Source organism: Panicum virgatum, chromosome 1N, assembly GCF_016808335.1.
Source record: "Panicum virgatum strain AP13 chromosome 1N, P.virgatum_v5, whole genome shotgun sequence".
NCBI classification, from domain to species: domain Eukaryota; kingdom Viridiplantae; phylum Streptophyta; class Magnoliopsida; order Poales; family Poaceae; genus Panicum; species Panicum virgatum.
In genome coordinates, this window is record NC_053145.1 from 38,199,074 (window position 1) to 38,218,148 (window position 19,075).

General features: G+C 43.1%; 1 protein-coding gene and 1 long non-coding RNA gene across 2 annotated transcripts; both read right to left on the reverse strand.

The window, feature by feature from the left end:
- Positions 1–2,309: 2,309 nt before the first annotated feature.
- Positions 2,310–9,779, reverse strand: LOC120655762 (ankyrin repeat and protein kinase domain-containing protein 1-like). The gene is made up of 12 exons (XM_039933726.1): positions 9,606–9,779; positions 9,452–9,517; positions 9,176–9,346; positions 7,607–7,738; positions 6,868–7,007; positions 6,516–6,602; positions 5,967–6,089; positions 4,753–4,902; positions 3,914–4,015; positions 3,110–3,280; positions 2,941–3,020; positions 2,310–2,714 (listed from the first exon to the last, which is right to left on the reverse strand). Exons 1-12 carry the CDS (start codon positions 9,625–9,627, stop codon positions 2,672–2,674), a joined length of 1,287 nt encoding a protein of 428 aa, XP_039789660.1. The 5' UTR covers positions 9,628–9,779; the 3' UTR covers positions 2,310–2,671.
- A 4,669-nt stretch (positions 9,780–14,448) lies between these two features.
- LOC120655770 lies at positions 14,449–18,770 on the reverse strand. The gene is made up of 3 exons (XR_005667725.1): positions 16,590–18,770; positions 15,092–15,155; positions 14,449–14,696 (listed from the first exon to the last, which is right to left on the reverse strand). It is a non-coding gene; the product is annotated as an uncharacterized LOC120655770 (long non-coding RNA).
- Between the last annotated feature and the right edge of the window lie 305 nt (positions 18,771–19,075).

Sequence of the window (19,075 nt, forward strand, 5' to 3'; positions counted from 1 at the left end):
GGCTGCCTGCGACGCCTCTCGCGCATCTCGAGCCGCCCGCTCTGCGCTCCAAATATAACTAATAAAGAATCACCGCCCGCTCGTGTGGGGAGGTGAACTTTGAAATGGTTTGACTCACTAAGATTCACCGCCCGCTCGTGTGGGGAGGTGAACCTGTCTTTTGTTGTGTGCCGGCCAAAATACACATGCTAAACATAGGGCACATGGCAAACAGAAAATTTACCGTGTGCTAAAGGAAATAACACACGGTAAATAGGAGGCACATGGCAAATATTACAAGTTTGCCGTGTGCCGTTATAAACACACGGCAAACGCCATTGTTTGTCGTGTGGGTAATGTCTAACATACGGCAAACAGCGGATCTAGGAACAACGGTGCAGCCGTTAATTTTGTGTGTGCCCAGATCTAAGGCACACAGCAAGCATCCCTGCCTTTATCCATTCCAGTGTCGTCTCGACCGCACACATGCACTCACACGCACACGATACACACGACGCACCGCCACGCACGCTGTTGGCCGCCCCGTCGCCGCGCCGCGTCCGCCCCGTCGCCGCGCCGCGTCCGCCCCGCGCCCTCTCCCGTCCCGCCCCGCCGTCGCCGCGCCGTGCCCGTCCCGCCCCAATGCGCCACTAGCACGACCGGTCGTGCACCCCATGCCGCCGGCCGCACTGCGCTAGCCCGCCCCGCCACCGACGCTGCGCCATGTCGCCCGCCGCGCCGGGCCACACCGCTGCCGCCCCGTTCGCACCTCGTCTGCGCCCCGTCCGCCCGCCGCGTTGCAGAAGCACCCGCTACGCGGCCCGTCCCACGGCGCCGCAGCTCGCCGTCCCGCTGCATACGCCTCCAGCCGCGCCGCACGCCGCGGCCTTTGCTATGGGCCCCTGGCACACGGCAAACACTCCTTATCCCGTAGTGGCTTGTTTGTTTTGGAGGGGATTGGAAGGAGTTGGGAGGGATTAAATCCCCCCAACAAGTCAAAATTCCCCTCAATCCCTTGCAATCCCTTTGCGGAGAGGATTAATCGAATAAGCCCTTAGTGATAATGAGCGAGAAGGTGGAATTTTGTGTTGACCTATCGTGCTACTGATTTTTTCTGTCTATCTACTGTTTGATTTCTTCTAGAGTTGTAGATAACTTTGCTAATCCCTAGCAAAGGCCTAAATTATTTTTCCACTGTTGTGAAAAGGCTGCAGAATGCCTCCTTGCATGGCAACCACTAGTAACTATTATAGCGTGTGTCGTATAAATTGTTTACCGTGGAAATTACTGCTGAACTGAAAAACTGCAGCCCAAAACAGACGAAACTAGCAGGATGCGAATCTGTTTGATCCATGGTAATTGATCCTTGGATCACGTCCTCAAGATGACCGATCCGTGAATCGTCACCTTGTCTATTTATTTTAGATGTTCAGGACATGGTCTAACATTTTCCCGGGCCTTTAAATAATCTTTTTCTTTACAACTGAATTTCACCCGGATTTCATAGCATCACTAACTAATGCATTCTTTACACAAAATAGCCACATTGGTTCTTCAACTTTGCTCCAAGAGTCAAGTTGGTCCCTCAACATTCAAAAGGACCAATTTGATCCCTCAACTTTTATTTTTAGGTCAAATTTGTCCCTATACTGATGTAATGCCCCATAATACCATGAGACTAATGCTAAAAAATCATTTTTACCCTTGGCTATTTTCTCTCCTTCACAATTTGCATGTTTAGCAGTGGTGCAACAAGTTAACCAAAAATGTGCATGATATTCTCATATGATCTAGACTTAATTAAATATAAAATAGTATTTCAACAAATACAAGAGACATCAGACCAGCATCCAAAATAATAGATCTATAGTAACCTATTAGTGATTAATTACATCTATACAATAATGGAAATTGAGTATGAGGAGCTAAGTGTAAAAATGACTTTTCACATCTATCTCATGATATTATGAAGCATCACATCACTATATGGACAAATTTGACCTAAAAACACAAGGGATCAAATTGATCTTTTTGAAAGTTAAGAGACCAATTTAACCCTTGAAGTAAGATGGAAATTGCAGGTTGGGTTAGTCCAACCAAGAAAGAAATGAGATTCTTTGTGCATTGAAGTAAAGTTGAAGGACCAAAGTAACTATTTTGCCCATTCTATATCGATAGAATGGATCTCCACATCACATAACTATGGTTGAACAATAGCTCACGCCCATCGCACAACATACCAGCGTGCGTCGCACACGCCAGTCATCAACCTTGATCCAGCCGCGGGGGAGCATAGGGTTTCGGGGAGGCTGGAGCACAAAAGCAAAGCATGCAAGTCGCAATAAATACATGATCCAACAACTCTATATAGTGTACTTTTTATCAGCACATAGTAGCGCAGAGTTGGGTTGAGAGCTGATAAAAAATAAGGGTCATGGTGTTATGACATTACGAGACCTACAAGGCCAGCATTTCCAAGCAAATACTACCTAGTACGACCTAGCACACGCAGAAAGAAGAGACTTGATAATTCTTCATGACCTAATCGAGAGTTAGCAGGACGAATCAAAGAACTCATATTAACAAGACCGGAGGGGTTGTAAACTCAACAACCCTTTACACGTTGATGAGGAACTAGCGAAAGTCATGGAACTTCTGGAGTAACCCCTTGGCAAAAGAGAGATCTGACAAATTACTTGGTTGTGTGAGATGTCTTCAAGCAGTTGATGGCCTCCCTGCATAACAAATCACAGCAATTACTAAAGCAAGCACAGAACATACGTGGATGATGCTCTAGAATTTAAATAGGAGACAATTATCTAATTCGCTGGATGAGTCACCAGGGTATGGGTTTCGATATTTAGAGATATATGAGATCTATAAATACACTATGGGAGTATGGAAGTTGGTGTTATCCTTGAAAACTATGTTTTCTGACAGAGGAAGGGGTGAGTACAATACCATAACGCTTTCTCAATCTCAACATTTGCTGGGTCCAGTTTGAGACCATCAAGAAATGCATCGCATGCCTTTTCATAGTCCTGAAGACAGAAGCGTCACTGCTTCACTACAAAAAGGATTTGGTGTAGTAAAATGAAAGAGTAACTGAAAATGATACATTTCATCTCACCTTAAGTAACATCTGAGCAGCTCCTTGCAGGTAGCAAGCCTTTGCCCAGCCAGGGCGCTGCATCCTGCAAATTCCAGAATCACTCAACGCTTGGTCCCCTTCACCCATCTTAAGCCAGCAAAGGCACCTATTTGAGTACAAGGTTGAGTCATCAGGGCACTGATCTGCTGCCTGCATTAAAAAAAATGAATTAATGCATTTAGTTCTTGTCACACAGAGTACTGCATTTCTCTCGATCAAGCACACAAATTTGGTATGACAGTTCGTTTAGTAGAGCTAAGGTGGTATAACTGGACCTTCATTGCCTGAGGCATCAAATTAGGATACAAAAGTTAAAGACATATACATAAACAAAGATCTTTTCTCCTTGTATCCAATCCAATAAATGAGATACATGTTGATGTGTTCTCTTAACATATATAGTCTTTGATGCAACTGTTATAGTTGGTATTTTTGCAGTCAACCTACAGAGTGATGTATAGTGAAGTTTTGTCGAAGCATTAAGATTGGCAAGAAAAATCCCATAATGCAATTGCAGAAAACTTAGTAGTGTTGTTGATTTATAACAACAACAATTGCTTTCATTAACAGCAAATGCAGGAAGTAGCATCATTAACTTCCTACATATAAATATGAAATGACCAGATATAAAAATTTAAACAGCAAAATATAAAGCAAGATAAATCGCACAAATTTCAAATTAATAAATTTTGCTACAGACCGAAACTAATACAAACCATACCAACTGTCAATTTAGATATTTCAAAACAGCAAATTAAGTGTAGAGAGATGGCACAATAATACCATAGAGTAGAGTTTTACAGCAGTAGCATAATCCTTTCTCTTGTAAGCCTTGCTTCCTTCTAACTTGAGATCATCTGGTTTCATTTTGTACATGGAATCATCCTGAAACAGCAAAATAAATCATTTGGTGCAAGTAACGAACAAGGATGTGTACAAAGGAGAAAAGAGTCATGTTAGCTACTAGTGCATAAGGACACTAGAATATTATTATGAATATAACATGGGAACATATCTGGTGCAAACCAACGATCTTGTGCAAACCCGTGCAAACCTACTAAAAAAAGTTTCAAAAAATTCTGAAAAAAATCATGAATGTGCTTATCAGCTTACCTCATCTATATACAAAATTTTATTGTCAAATTCATCTTACTCTAAAAGTTACAAAAAAGACAAAATTTCTGACAACAATAATGGTTCAAATGCATCTCAAATTTGTCTTTTTTGTCACATCTAGAGTAAGACGAATTTGACCATGAAATTTTATATATAGATGATGTAATCTGAGAAGCGCATTCATGATTTTTTTCAGAATTTTTTGAAACTTTGTTTAGTAGGTTTGCACGGGTTTGCACAAGGTCCTTGGTTTGCACTAGATACGTTGCCATATAACATATATTTCTAATCTAACACCTTGTTGACTCATTCTACATAATAAATTACCTATTTTACACAGGTCACTAAACTTTGCATTGCTTCCTTTCGGAGGGATTAATGGATAGACATGTTGCGAGTACCGCTTTTATATTTAGGACATGCATGGGAGAAATAGAATAGAAAGCACTCTACCACTAAGCTAACAATAACACAGAGTAACAAAACCGGACTTAAATTGCCAATACCTCGACGGATGGCATTGATTTCACAAAATTGATTATCCCATCGACGCTCCAATCATGAACATATGGAACACGTGAAGTTACTGGAAGTAGAATCTCAACATCTTTCCTTCTGTTTTTATATGCAGCAAGTTCAATTGGAAGGTGACCAAACTGTTAAGTGAAAAGCGAAGGTAAAAGTTACTAAACCATTCACAAAAATGCAAAACTACAGCCAGGTAGCACGAACACAAGGTCTGCGATCATTGTGAATTTAGAAATTTAGCACTAGTTTGAACAAGAACAGAAAAAAGGAAAAGAACACCTACAATTTGAATACAGCTATATCTTACAGTAGTAACAACAATTACATAAAATATATGACTTGACCACATCAAAGAAGCAGTAAAGAACTGAAGATGAACTCATTTATCATTGCATCACCTGAATGTTTGGAGTTGAAAAGAAAACATTAAATAATTGAACTATCAAACTCCATTGGTTCATTCTACCTCTCGATTTTCTTATAATAGTGACCAATGCCCGATTCTTTTCATAGATCAGCCAAGGAATTCTATGTTATGATGGGAAGCACAGCTAAGATAATCATAATGCTAGAACAAAACCTTGCTCTCAGATTGAAAAACAATGGTTATCTGTTAATAATTCAGACCACAAGGATTATACACATAACGTAAAGATTCTCCAGAATAAGCCAAATACAAAAATGTAAATTCTCTATACTAAACAACAGCAACATGCCACACCCCAGATAAAAATGCACCGTTTTTGTGGACACAAGCAATGTACTGTAACAAAAAAACACAAAATTTGCTGCATTTTGTTCATCAAACCTTATGAATATGTCATAAAAGATAATCGTAAAGCTGCTGGTTATATATGTGATCATTCAATTGCAATAATTTCTAGACTTCACACACATCAGAAAAATCTTTTAGTTTTACTAAAAAAGTCATATACATGAACCATCTATTTAGCAAAACTAGGGCATCATGTCATCAATATTGTGCAAAGATTCATATTCAATGTCATTAAGGACAATTTGGAACCATTCAAGGATTTCGTGAGTTGGCATTGAGGGGGGGGACACATTTACTTCTTTGCATTAGCAAAATCCTAGGTTCACAGAGGTTGGTTTACATAATTTCCCATGTGTGAAAAGCCACTTCATGGTGGGAAAAAACATGTAGTGGAAAAGTGAAAAGCAAAAAACTTACATCATCACGAACATCAGGATCTGCACCAGCCTCCAGTAAGCAATTGTAGAAGTCAGTTAAGCCCTCGTTGGCAGCAATTATTAAGGGAGTTACAGTGCCAACACCCTTCACATCAGCACCAGCCTAACATAGAAAAGTTGGCAATAAGCATATGTATATATGTTTGTACTCCTTTTTTTCAATGAGAGATATTTAAGGAGTGAAAGTTTCTTTATGGTCATTTGTGGTAATAGGAACAGAAGAGTCATCACTAATTTTACCTAAAGTCCCCTTCACTTTAGTGCATGGCAGAATTTACAAGACTACATCTTCGCTCACTCGTCACTAATATTAAAGATCAATGGTTTAGAAGACAAAAAAATCACCAAGGTAGCAAGAGAGAACTTAAGGGCACGTGTTTATTCTATGATTTTCATTAATTCACATGCAAAGAGCTCAAATATCAAGAAAGAAATGAGGCAATACCAAGTTTGGAAATGAAAGTTCATCTCAGTAGTCGTATCAAGCGTCCAAAAGATTTCAATTTGACAAGAGATTAATGGACCATACCTTAATCAGAAGCTTCACACATTTAAGTGAGCCAGCAGAGAGTGCCATGAAAAGCGGAGTGCAGACTGTGTTAACTACCTTGTTACACTGATAAGAAAGATTGAGAAAATCAGTGCCATTACATGATAATTTGGAGAAAATCAGTGCCCTCACATGATAATTCGACATAAACATATGATCTTCAAAATAGGAATAATTTTCGTTGGAAAATCAGTTAATGCAGAGCATTACCAAATGTCACCAATCGCAATAAAAAATAAACGACAAAGAGAAAAGTAGGACAGAGAAGATTCTTCTAAATTATCATCAGTAAAGTGGATCTTGTAAGAAGGTAGAGAGGCATACTACGTACATCTGCATTGTGGTCCAACAAAATCTTCATAGCACCATCCTGTTTAAAGTAAGCAGCCATATGCAATGGTGTCCCAGTAACACAAAATGAATCAACATTGGCCCCTTTTGAGAGTAAGGCTTTCAACATTTCACAACTTCCTAAATCACAAAAATATAACACAACATTTTATTAGTTTCTTGTATCGTATTATTGCAATAAGTAGAATGGGTAGAGACTAGAAAGAGAATCTACAGCAAAATGTGTATTTAAATTTAACAAATCGCATCGCATCAAGTCGTCCTGAGAACTGGTGGCTCATGCTTCTTGTCTATATCGAAACATTTAAACTGGGTGAGTCTAACCCCAAATGTTAAGAGGTTCACGTTGATATGTTTTCATGTACTGCTCCCCACAGTTATATATGAAAAAGGATATACACATATTTTTTCCAAGCTCAACATCAGATTTAGAAATCTATCCAGATACCCTAGGAACAAACTAAAGAAATAACCCTTCTGCACTAACAGGATAAAGAAATTAATAAGTGAATTTTACAAATATCTGATCCAACACGGTGTAGCTCACATTTTGATAAATGAAGCACTGTAACAACTAATAACTATCCACAAGCATGACACAAAGATGTGGGCCATTTCTTGGTATCTATAACGTATGAGGTGATGTACACATAAACAAAGAAGTTTAAGACTATGCCATGCACACGTGGAGGAAAAAGATAAGTTGCATAGCGAGAGACCTCCTGCAGCAGCTAAATGGAGAGGGGTAGACCCTTTTCCATTAGGCTTATCTGGATTAGCATCATGATCAAGAAGATATTGCACAGTGTCCAAAGTGCCACTACGAACTGCATAGGCCAGAGGTGTATCTCCTACAGGAAAGATCAAAAGTAGTAGCATATTAAATAAGAGATAAATACAAGAATAACAAAAATTACTACGATTTGAAATAGAAATTAATACACGTAACAAATGAAAATCCATAGCACATTCAAAGCTAAAGAGGATAACATTTAGGTTGCCTTGAAAGTATCATTCATGAACACATCTTGGCACGTGGCACTAACACTTTCCGTTTTATTGAGCCTCAGGACTCAGGAGAACCAAATGAACTGTCAGTTTCAGCTAGACAGTACCAAAAGATCAATACAAAATATTAATAAGAAATAAAAAACTAATCTGATTAGATAATCAAACAAGTGTTGTATGATTTAACTTCAATATGTGCATGTTTGTGTCAAGTACCATAACGTGAGATGCTTCCCTAGGAACATATGACTCAGACTTCAATATGTGTATGTTTATGTGAAGTACCATAATGCGATATGCTTCGCTAAGAATACAGAAAAATTATGACACTACAGCTTGTTCAAATCCAAGGTACGTTTACAAAGATTAGTAAGACATAATGGATGAGTTCCGTGCAGATGAAAAGAAATCCAGATTCCTACCAAATTGAAGAGAGGACAGCTATTTATAGTGGTAGATGTACATAAAAAAAGGAAGCTAAAACCATTTTTTTACAGAAAGTAAACTGATTCATGGGAAAAACAAGTTGACAGGCTTTTCAAGGTTCAAAGACGACAGAAGTTGTGTGCATCAGCACTCTTTTACTGATGCAATTCTGTCCGAATGGTACATACTGCATGTGGAACAAACGAACTACACAAAGTTAACTCAAACATGGCAATTTGATATATATTTCAAAGAGTGGGCAAATGCCAAGTTCAAGCATTAGATCTATCCAAACGAATAAGCTATATCTAGAGGTAAACATGCATACTATTTTTGGAGCGAATTTATATCACTTCGCCGACTTCGACATCGAATGCAAAGGCACTAGAGGATACCAAACTTATGGGTTAAAAGGGGCAGATAATATGAATTTACATAAAGTTCTTTACAGATTAGGCCTACGAATGCCAAAAACTAAATGTATGGACACCACAACGATAGAAGCATAATTTTGCTTGAACTCGCATCAAGCAGACTAGGCAAAACTCAAACGAATTGTACTAGCTAGTCTCAAGCTCATAAAAGTGTACAATCACATTTCTTGGCATTAAGGAAGCAGACGGCCAAAGACCTGATTCATCACGTCAAATCACATTACACATACGATGAATGAAACCACCTTCTAGTGACAATGCAGACTATGCAGTGCCTTTGTAATATCACCGCAGCCAACTTCACATCACAACTTCACAATGCCAACAATCTTTGGTCTAGAGACGATATCATATTGCCACAAGAAGCTAGGATTTTGCTTTTGCGTGAGGATGGGGAGGGAAACGAGACCAAGAAACGACCTGAGTCGTCGGACGCGTTGACGTCCACGAGGAGCTCCTCGACGAGGTACGAGCACACCGACATCCTCCCGTGGCCCGCGGCGACGTGCAGCGCCCTGGCACCGCGGCTCCTCACGGCCTCGACCGCCTCCCTGAGGCGGCCCCTCCCGGCGTCCAGCGCGCTCGCAGTCCCTGAGTACGGCGCGGACAAAACCAAAATTCCCCAAAATCAGCGCCCGACCCCAAAACTCAGCGAAGGGCGGGAATCCAGATGCGGAGCGCGCCGTGTGCACGTACTCTTGAAGAGATGGAGGTTGCCGTCGGCCGCCGCCTGGAAGAGCCGCCGCTGCGGCGAGCCGGGACCTGCAGGTGGAGGGGACGGACTAGGGTTAGGGGTAGCCCGCGGCCCGTTAGGCGGGTGAGGGGGGGCTAGGGTTTGAGGATCTCTTACCACAGGTAGGGGGCGGCGCCATGGCGGGCGGTGATCGGCGGCGGCTGGTACTTGGTGGAGTTTTGGAGCGAGGACGGGGGGACGTGCAGGTTGGGAGCTGGAGAAGCAAGTGGATCGGCGACGGCGCCGCGTAAACGGTAAGCGTACACCGTACACGACACCAAGAACTCCCACAGCACAGGGAAGTCTCCGTTTTTTTTTTGATAATACGTATCTGTATTTCAGATAAGGAAAACGTACATCATGGAGTACAAATACAGACAAATACAATGGATATACAGAGCCACCTGTCCTAACCCAACTTCACAAAGATGCCCAAACAAGAGAAAAATTACATAAAGGTCCTTGGCACCTTCGTGAAACCTCAGTGCTCGACATCGTCACCGCCGACCATCGCCGCCGCCGAAGAAGCCGAGCAACACCTCAAGTTGGACGAATCCCATTGCACACAGGCTTTGAGTGGAGTCGAAACTGACACCCATCATCGAAGATGGGATTAAGCCAACGGCGGTCCTCCATCGACCGGAAACGCGTCCCAATCCATCCAGCTCCCAGATCTGGCGTCGCCACCGACGACCACCACTGCCGAGGAAAGAAAGACCCAGATCTAGCCGGCCGCCATCCACAGAACCCACAGGTACCTCCATATCCAAGAGCAGAAGAAAGGGCAGCACAAACGTCACTTGGCAAAGACGATGAAGTGCCAACCCCGGTCTCCTGTGCATGACTCGCCGACCTCGCCGCAAGCGTCGGAGAAGAACGCCGTCGGGGCGAAGGCAAGGCCACGAAACTTTATTCCACAGCGCCGTCAGCTCCTCCGCCACGCCGAAGTCGCCCGGACACAACCTAGCCCCGCCGCCAAACGACGACGAGCAGACCCTAGACCTAACCCTAGCCGGCGAAGAAGACGCCGCCGGCGAAACAAAAGAGCTCCTAGACCTACGACCTAGAGCCAAACAAGCCCTCCCGCCAAGGAGCCGGGCTCCCCTCCCATCACCATCGCCAGCAAGGACGATGGATAGGAGGGGGCCGGCGGAACGACGAAGGAGAAGAAGAGTCGCCCTCGGAATCGCCTTCTGGGGAAAGACGGTTCGAGACGAAGTCGGACTCAGCTTTTAGGAACGAATGGATTAGGGTTGGTTGGGAAGTCTCCATTTTGGTTTTCTTTGGGGGGAAGGAAAGGAAGCCTCCACTTTGTTTATTTCATCAGTTTTATAACCCTTTTGCAGCATGATGTTGACATACTCTCTCCATTTTATCTAGATGATGTTTCCAAAAAAAAAATAGCGTGTTTCCATTACAAATGTGTGGTCGGAAATATCAATTATTCATGAATAGAGGTAGTAGAACATTTGGACGTGGTTGGGTAATCAATAGTTGAGACAGGCAAAGCAGAGTATGCTTTTTGGTGATGCATGAATACTTAAATAGGTAGTGGTTAATTTTCTAATGTCTTTCATATCTTTTCATTGGAATTAGATTTCGTGATTATAGGATCAACTGCCACCCCATGGTATATATGGCGCAATCACAGATATATGATCACACCAGAGGATTGAGATTAAGCCATGCATGTTACGTAAGGGTTGATATGACGTGACTCAATCTTAGCCCTCTATTGCTATAGCTATAAGTTCGGGTGGGCATCTGACCTTATGCTTACAAAGGCCCCGTTTGAGAGGGCTCCCTCCGGCTCCGGCACTGTAGCGCACTATAGCGAGGAGCCGGAGGAGCCAGCAAACCGCAGCTCCTGATGCTCCTTCTCCTGTCCAGTTGAATGTAGCATGGGGCCGGAGCCGTTTTTCCATCGCTACAGTGGGAACAGTGTTGGTCACTGTAGCACAGAGCCGGAGCACCTTCTGGCGAAGCCGTCCCAAACATGCCCAAAGTATATAACTTTTTTCCATTTTAGGATGTTTCTTTTCATATCTATCGTTTTTGTTGACCCAATTATTTTAGAAAATTATTGACTTAACATTTTCATGTAAATATATTGATTCAACTATTTTTATAAGAGAAGTTGAACCAATATTTTCTCATTAACTCAATATTTTTTGTATATTATTGACTCAAATTTTGCAATATATTTGTCGAGTCAACATTTCAAGAGAACTTGTATTTTACAAGTAAAGGAGAATATATATATTTCCCTTTTCTTTTTGGGTGGCCACTACTTAGCTAAGCAGAAAGCAGTGACGCGCCACCAAATGGCAAGTGAGAGATGGCTGGCATAATACAATCGAACAACCCAAAGTTTGCGATAAGATGCATCATTTGTACAAGGTGGAACTATTTCACAAGTTTACCATTGTTTGAGACTGAATTTCTGCACTGTCACTAGAAGTTGTTCGATCCACGAAAATTGATACTTGGATCACGACCTCGTGATGACCCTGTGGATGTAGCATATAGCAACTTGTGTACCATGTTTTTTTCTTCTTGTCTATGTAGTAGGTCAAGACTTACGCGCTACACAAGTGAGTTTCATCTGCGTGGCATTAAAAAACCGTGTCCTCAAAAAAGCTGACGATGTACCATATATCATTAGTCCAATACAGATGATATACGCAGAAGGGTAGTACGATGAGATCTTGACATCACATTGCTCTGCATTTAACTCTAGCTCGAGCCATCGGATGTCTCCGAGCCTTCTCGTTTTCCCCTTTCTACAGTACCTGAGAGGGGTGAACAGAGGCGACGCCGTTGCCGGCGTCGATCCGTCCGCTCCCCACCCTCCGGTGGCCTCTCCGGCGCCGGAGCGCGTGTGGGGCGGGGCGAATCAACGCCCGGCATAGTTTAGCTGCTAGTTTTATTGTTGTCCATAGCTAGTAGGCTAGGTTTGCTTGTCGTCCTCGGTGGCGACGAAGCTTAAGCTTTCCCGACGATGGTGGTGCTGCTATCCCGGAGAATAAAGAGTCTCCAGGCCTTCTCCGACGGTGGCGACAACGGCTGTGGCGTCATCTTCGGTGAGGGCGCTGTGATCTTTTGTCTGCTCTGCTTCATCTCCGGCAGGCGAGTGGAGCCCTTGGGCGTTGCTGGTGAGGCCGGCGGCTTGGGTGCTTCCGTCTTCTCGGTCGGTGGTGGCAAGAGGCGGTTGTTCCTCCCCCGAGTTGTGGGTCTCCACTGCAAGGCGGTGAGGTGGTGCTTTTGCTGTCTCTGCTTCGGCTCCGGTGACCGGGTGAAGCTCTTGGGTGGGGCGTTCTTCTGCTCGGGCATCTTCCCTAGCTCCGGCGGCGGAGGTATGAGTTATGTGTGGCCTCTTTTTTGCGAAAAGGGTGGCCTCTTCAGCATCCCCGTGGGATCCCGTGGGCGCGCTGCTGGCGGTGCTGGTAGCGGCGGCTTTGTTGTCCCTGCGGTGGGATTTGCTGTTGGCATGGTCGGCAACTGCAGATCTCTCTTCCGGATTGTTGATGTCCTCGTTGACGGCCGCGGATTGCATCTCTGGGGAGATGCGTTGCTTCCCTGTGAGCTTTTACTTCCGGGTTGGCGGGGTTGGCGGCTCTAGCTGCGGAGCTTCTTTCCGATCACCTGTTTCGGTGATGGCGGATTTGCTTGGTGTCTTTTTTTTTCTTAAGTGGCAGAAAAAAGAAGACGGAAGACACAAGAAAGAATGAGTTTCTCCACTTCGCCTGCAGGAGTGTTGGTCGTCATTCTTTGGGCTTCTGTTCTCAAGTTTGTTGCTGGGTGTTTGTCTGTGCACGCCGAGTGTTTGCCTGTGCGGCCTTCTATACGAAGCGTCATATAGGTCTGGAGTTGAGAATTTAAACTATACAAGACTTTTAGATGATTAGGTTGTATAACAGCGTGCTTGTAACCTGATGATGTACTCAACTACGGTCTAATATATTTCTTATTTCGTCTAAAAAAACCCCTAGCTCGAGCCCAAACGCAGCAGATACAGGCACCGCGCCACCATGCACGCTTCCTGCCAACATGCACTGGCGGAGCCAAGTGTCGGCGAACTTGGGCAGTGCCCCCCCTGATTTGCGCCGATTTATGAGGATCCAGCACCATTCACAGTTGCTCAACAGTAAGCACTGCAGCAAATAGTAGTCCAAAGTAGAGAGCCAGTTAGACTGCATGTCCTACAGGCACACAAAACTCAGGAAAACAGTCGGTAGCAGACTAAAACTCTTATTAAAGCTCTAGCTCTTAGGCTACGAAAGCACAGTCGGGGCAAGCAGCATGTCGGCAATTGACAATTTGATCCTTGGCGTTTATGTAGAAGGTTATCTATGTTCGTCCCCCCCCCCTTGGTAGGATCCCTTGCTCCGCCACTGCCAACATGGCATCCATCCAGACACACATATGGGAGGGGCACCCCGGTGAGCCTCAAACACCCCGTTAGGCGAGCTCCAACGGCTCCTTCCATACGCCCCCCCACCCTACGTAGGGAGGCTTCGGGGGGAGCGAGCGCTCCAACAGCTCCCCCTACATAGGGGGAGAGATGAAACTCTCCGAGATGAAACTCTCCCCATGTATGTGGGGAGTTGTAATCTCCCCCTATACTCTAATCACGCTATTTGTTTATGATAAAAAATTTATTTGAATTTCGTAACATGCTAATAATACATATTATGGTAGTATAAATACGGTATAATTTTTTTATATAATTTAAAAATGATAAATAAATGATTAATGAATGGGGTATAATGTATAGGGGGAATGGATTTGGGAGAATGGTTGGAGAGGAGGATTTATAGGGGGAGGAATTTTTTGGAGGGAGATAGTAAAATATAGTATAAAGTACGTTTAGGGGGAGTTGGATGGGGGGAACCATTGGAGAAAGCCTTATCAACCACACTGCACATAACACAACGAGTACCCAAGTTGCAATACAACATCCCACTACTAGAAACTGATTGATATATTGATATTCGGATTGATTTATCGATATTCGGTAGCATTAAGACTCCGCGCATGTCAAAACTAAGTTAAGGTCATGTGTTATGACTTCAAACCTACATGTCCAGCAGCCCTGTTGTGCACTGATGAGAACTAGCAAAAGTCATGACACTCCTGGGCAAATGTGTCTCCTTGGCAAAAGGTAATTCTGACTAGATGCCCGTGAGATGTCTTCATGCGGCATCCCTGCAAGCAGTAACAGCAATTACAAAAGCATTTTAAATGAAGAAGCACATGGGACACGTAGAAGATGCTCTTGACTCAAATAGGACAGTAGGACACAATTATCTAATTCACTAGATAAGTCACCATGTGTATGTTTTAAAGATGAAATATATGAGATTTACGAACAGAATATGAATATACAAGTAAAATTTTAGCTTTGGAAAACAGAGTCTTCGGAGAAGAAAAGGATGAGTTCACTACCATAATGCTTTCTTGATCCCAACATCTGCTGGATCCAGTTTAAGAGCATCAAGAAACACATCACATGCATTGCTTTTCATAGGCCTGAAGCCAGAAGGCTCACTGCATCACTAAAAACAGATTTTACACAACATGAAAATGATGCATTATCTCACCTTGAGTAACATCTGGGCAGCTCCTTCCAGATAGCAGGCCTTTGCCCAACCATCGTGCTGCATCCTGCAATGTTGAGCATCCGTCAAAGCCTGTTCTTCTTGACCCATCTTAAGGGAGCAAAGTTTCATACTGGAGTACAAAGTTGTATCATCGTCGTAGTACTTTGCTGACTATATAAAGAAACGAATTAAACTTGTTTACTACTACCACGTACATCTACTATTGTGTTTCACTGGGATAAGCACATGCATGCAAAAGAAATTGGCATGCAAATTATTGAGATCAAACTGGACATTGATTACCCGAGATCAAAATTATTGATATGCTATTTATGCAATTTTTGCCAAAAACAAGAGCTGTCATGGATGGAAGTGACCGCAAGCAGTAATACTACAAATATCTATTGATTCCAAACTGAAAACTTGTTTGTTCTATGCCTCTATTGTTCTGTAGAAAAGCCACATAAAATTGTGTTGTTGCAGGAGTATAAAACTCTAGCATAGCCGGCGATTGTATTCTTGTTCATTAGATGACTATTGGGCAAATTGCAACATTGGAGATGATGTGGCACTCACCAATCATTAGTCTTTAATTGGCTTTGAAATAATTATGGTCATAATCATATCTTTAGGAATTGATAGAATCATGAAAACTTAGGACTAATTTGATAAGTTAGAGAGGGAAAATGTAGACATGAGATCAAGAGGCTGGGGGATAAAGCTAAAAAAGTATGTAGAACACCCTCTAATGAGGACACACAGATAGTCCTTTTGTCATTACCTTTTGTGGTTCGGTTGGTCTTGACACACCACCTATTCTACCTTGGAGCATATATTCTTCAGAAGTCTAATTCTGTGATAGGACAATTTTGTGGTTAAGTAGCTGCTGGACCAATGCTATTTCAATGGGTCTAATTCACATTGTAGAAAAATCATTTACTCGAAAGGAATTTCAGTAAAAACAAATCTCAGATCCTTCTTTGTTTTCGAAATGCTTTTGATGGAACCATTATCTTTTCTTCACACAAATGGTAAACTATATGGTAAACTATATTCCTCTGGCTTGTTTTCCTCACTACACATCCAATTGTAACTTAACACCGTTTTTCTATTCTACTGTATTTTTTACAGCGGAAGCGAAACTGCAGAACCTTACTACCACTTTTCTGTGAGGCTGTGACATAAATGACAGGGTCATTTTCTTGACAGAAAAGTTGATTTGTTTGCCAAATGTTTAAGAAGAAAGCACAACCCTGTCCCTGAATTGCTTCCCTCCCTTGTCCAATACAATTCAATTAAGTTAAAAAACTATGCCCTGACATTTGACCCAGAATAATCAAAATATCTTGATAGAATGGCTCACAAAAGCACAAACCAGCTTCTAGTACTACCCAATTCTTACTAGAGACTGAAAACAATATACAAACCATGCCAATTGTCATTTTGATATCAAAAGCAGCAAATTAAGTAGACTAAGAGAGATGGTGCAATAATATACCATTCTGCAATAAGATAATCTTTTCTCTTGTATGCCCTGCATCCTTGTAACTTTCAGCAGTTTTCACTGAGTTATCCTGAAACATAAAAATAAAACATTTGGCACAAGGAATGAGAACATGAAAGCAAAAGAGATATGAGTTCTACCCTTGCATGAGCTACTTGAGAAGGACACAGAAACATTTTTTTTAAAAAAAAATCTCCAGTCTAAAAATCCTATTGATTCACTTCAATCATCAGCATGATTTCATAATCGATTACTTAGTTTACAAACCAAACTAAACTTAATGATGCTTCTTCAATTCATTTCAGGAGAATGGATGGATGTCCATAATTATTAGTGCCCGCTTTAAGCTTAAGGGGATGCATTGAAGAACCTATAGATAGGAAGTTATGTATTGCCATATATAGCCAAAGTTAACACAGAAATAAAAGGGAACTTAAATGGACAGTGACTCTTCATGTTATACCTCCACCCATAGCATTGATTTCACATAACTTATTATCCCATCATCGCTCCAATCACGCACAAATGGAATATGTCAAGTTACTGGGAGTAGGATCTCAACATCTTTTCATCTATTGATATATGCAACAATTTCTATTGGAAGGTGACCAAATTTGTTATGGATAAAACAAACGTAAATTTTTGGTTTGGTCACCAAACTGTAAGGAATAAAACAAATGGTTACTGGATGGTAATAAGGTAATTACAGACAGACAGGTGCAAATATGAACAGAAGGTATGTGATAGACGAATTTAGCTCAACTAGGAAAGAATGGAAAAACAAATTGAATAAGAAATCACTTATCAGTTCAATGAACCTCGTGGAGTCATGGACTTTCATGGTACTAGTTATACAGTCACTAAAGTTTAAAGTCATATTCTTTCGTGAGACCAACTAAAGAATTATTATAGGAAGCATATCTTTGCTCTCAAATTAATAACCAGAGGTTCTCTGACAAAATTTCAGACCAAAAAGATGAAATGCATAATGGAAGTATCTTAAGAATAAGCGAACATATCACGATGTATATTATCTGAAGTTCACAAGAATATACATCACCCATATAAAAGTGGTAATGTTTTTGAACACCAGTTTTATTGCAATTTATTGATTAGACCTTATTTGTTACAGTAATTATTTTTGTGATTATCAATTACAAACATTCTAGAACACCACTATTCCTTTACAGGATCATTTGTTCTTGCCGTATGTCAGAAGTTGACTGGAGATGTTAGTATACAAATGCAGTAAGGGTGTGTTTGGTTGGGCTGTGGCTTTACCAAAAGCTGCTGTTGGCTGTGACTTTACAAAAAATAACTTTAACAAAGCTGCTGTGGGATGGTTGGAAGCCGTTTGATTAAACTGTTGTGACTTTTGAAGAAGTCCCCTCAATTACAAGTGGGTCCGATATGTCATCCATAGATTGTATCTTCTTCTTCCTCTAGTCAATGCGCCAGGATGAGATCCCAAGGCCGTGCAGGGAGGGGCTCGCCGGAGCCGCGCCCGCGCCCGCCCTCGTGGCGGAGCTCGCGCCGGCCGCTGGCCCGCGGCGGAGGTCACGCCGGCCGCGGCTCGCCGGAAGGGAGGTGGGGCGCCGGCTTCCCGTCACGAGCGGCGTCGACTCCCATGCTTGTGCTGCTCGGTGTGGAGGTTCCCGGCAGTGAGGACGGCCGCAGCTCGAGGGTGAACGGCGGCGTGGTGGTGTCAGGCTGTCGGCGTCGTTGCTTCTGGCAGCTGCTCCTTGTCCTCCTCCTTGCTCCGCTCGATATCGGCGTGGTGCAGCTCTGGTTTGCTTGCTCAGCTCCGATTGAAGAAAGAGCAGGGTGATTACTTCACCGAGAGGGAAAATCAGAGAGAGCAGCAAGGGTTGCAGCTGCTAGCTTCTTCGTGGGAGAAATTAGGGAGGGAAAATGAGGCGCCGTGCGTTGCTGCTGTTGGGTTCTTGGAGGAGATGGAGTGGCCAGCGGTGGAGAGCAGAAAGCAGACGTGGGCTGGCGGCGGCAGGGGAGGAGTGGAGAGAGGAAGGCCTCGGGGCTGGCGGCGACCTCGTCGGGGAGGGACTCGCGGATGGAGACGAACGCCCCGCGCGCGGAGGAGCCCCGCGAGCTGGAGCATCGGGGTGGTGTGGCTCTCGGACGGGAAGGGGAACGCGGCGGCCGGTGGGAGAAATTTGGAATTCTGCAATGCTCCAAAGTGGGCTTCCGTGTTTTGCCATCCTATTTACAGTGGATTGTCATTATGAAACGGTGCCCAGCCGATAGAATGACTATTCGAGATTTCCTAATTCATTTGCTGATTTCTCCCATAATAAACTATATGGACGGACCATTTTATCCTTGTGCTTCCACATAACAGAAACCTTATCCATCTGTTTGAATTTCAGGTCAGACTCGCTCCCATCCACACCTCACTCGTTCCTCCCAGTTCTTGCCGCCGGCAAGAGCTCACCCGTGGCGGCTGCGGCGCCGCCTGTTCGTGC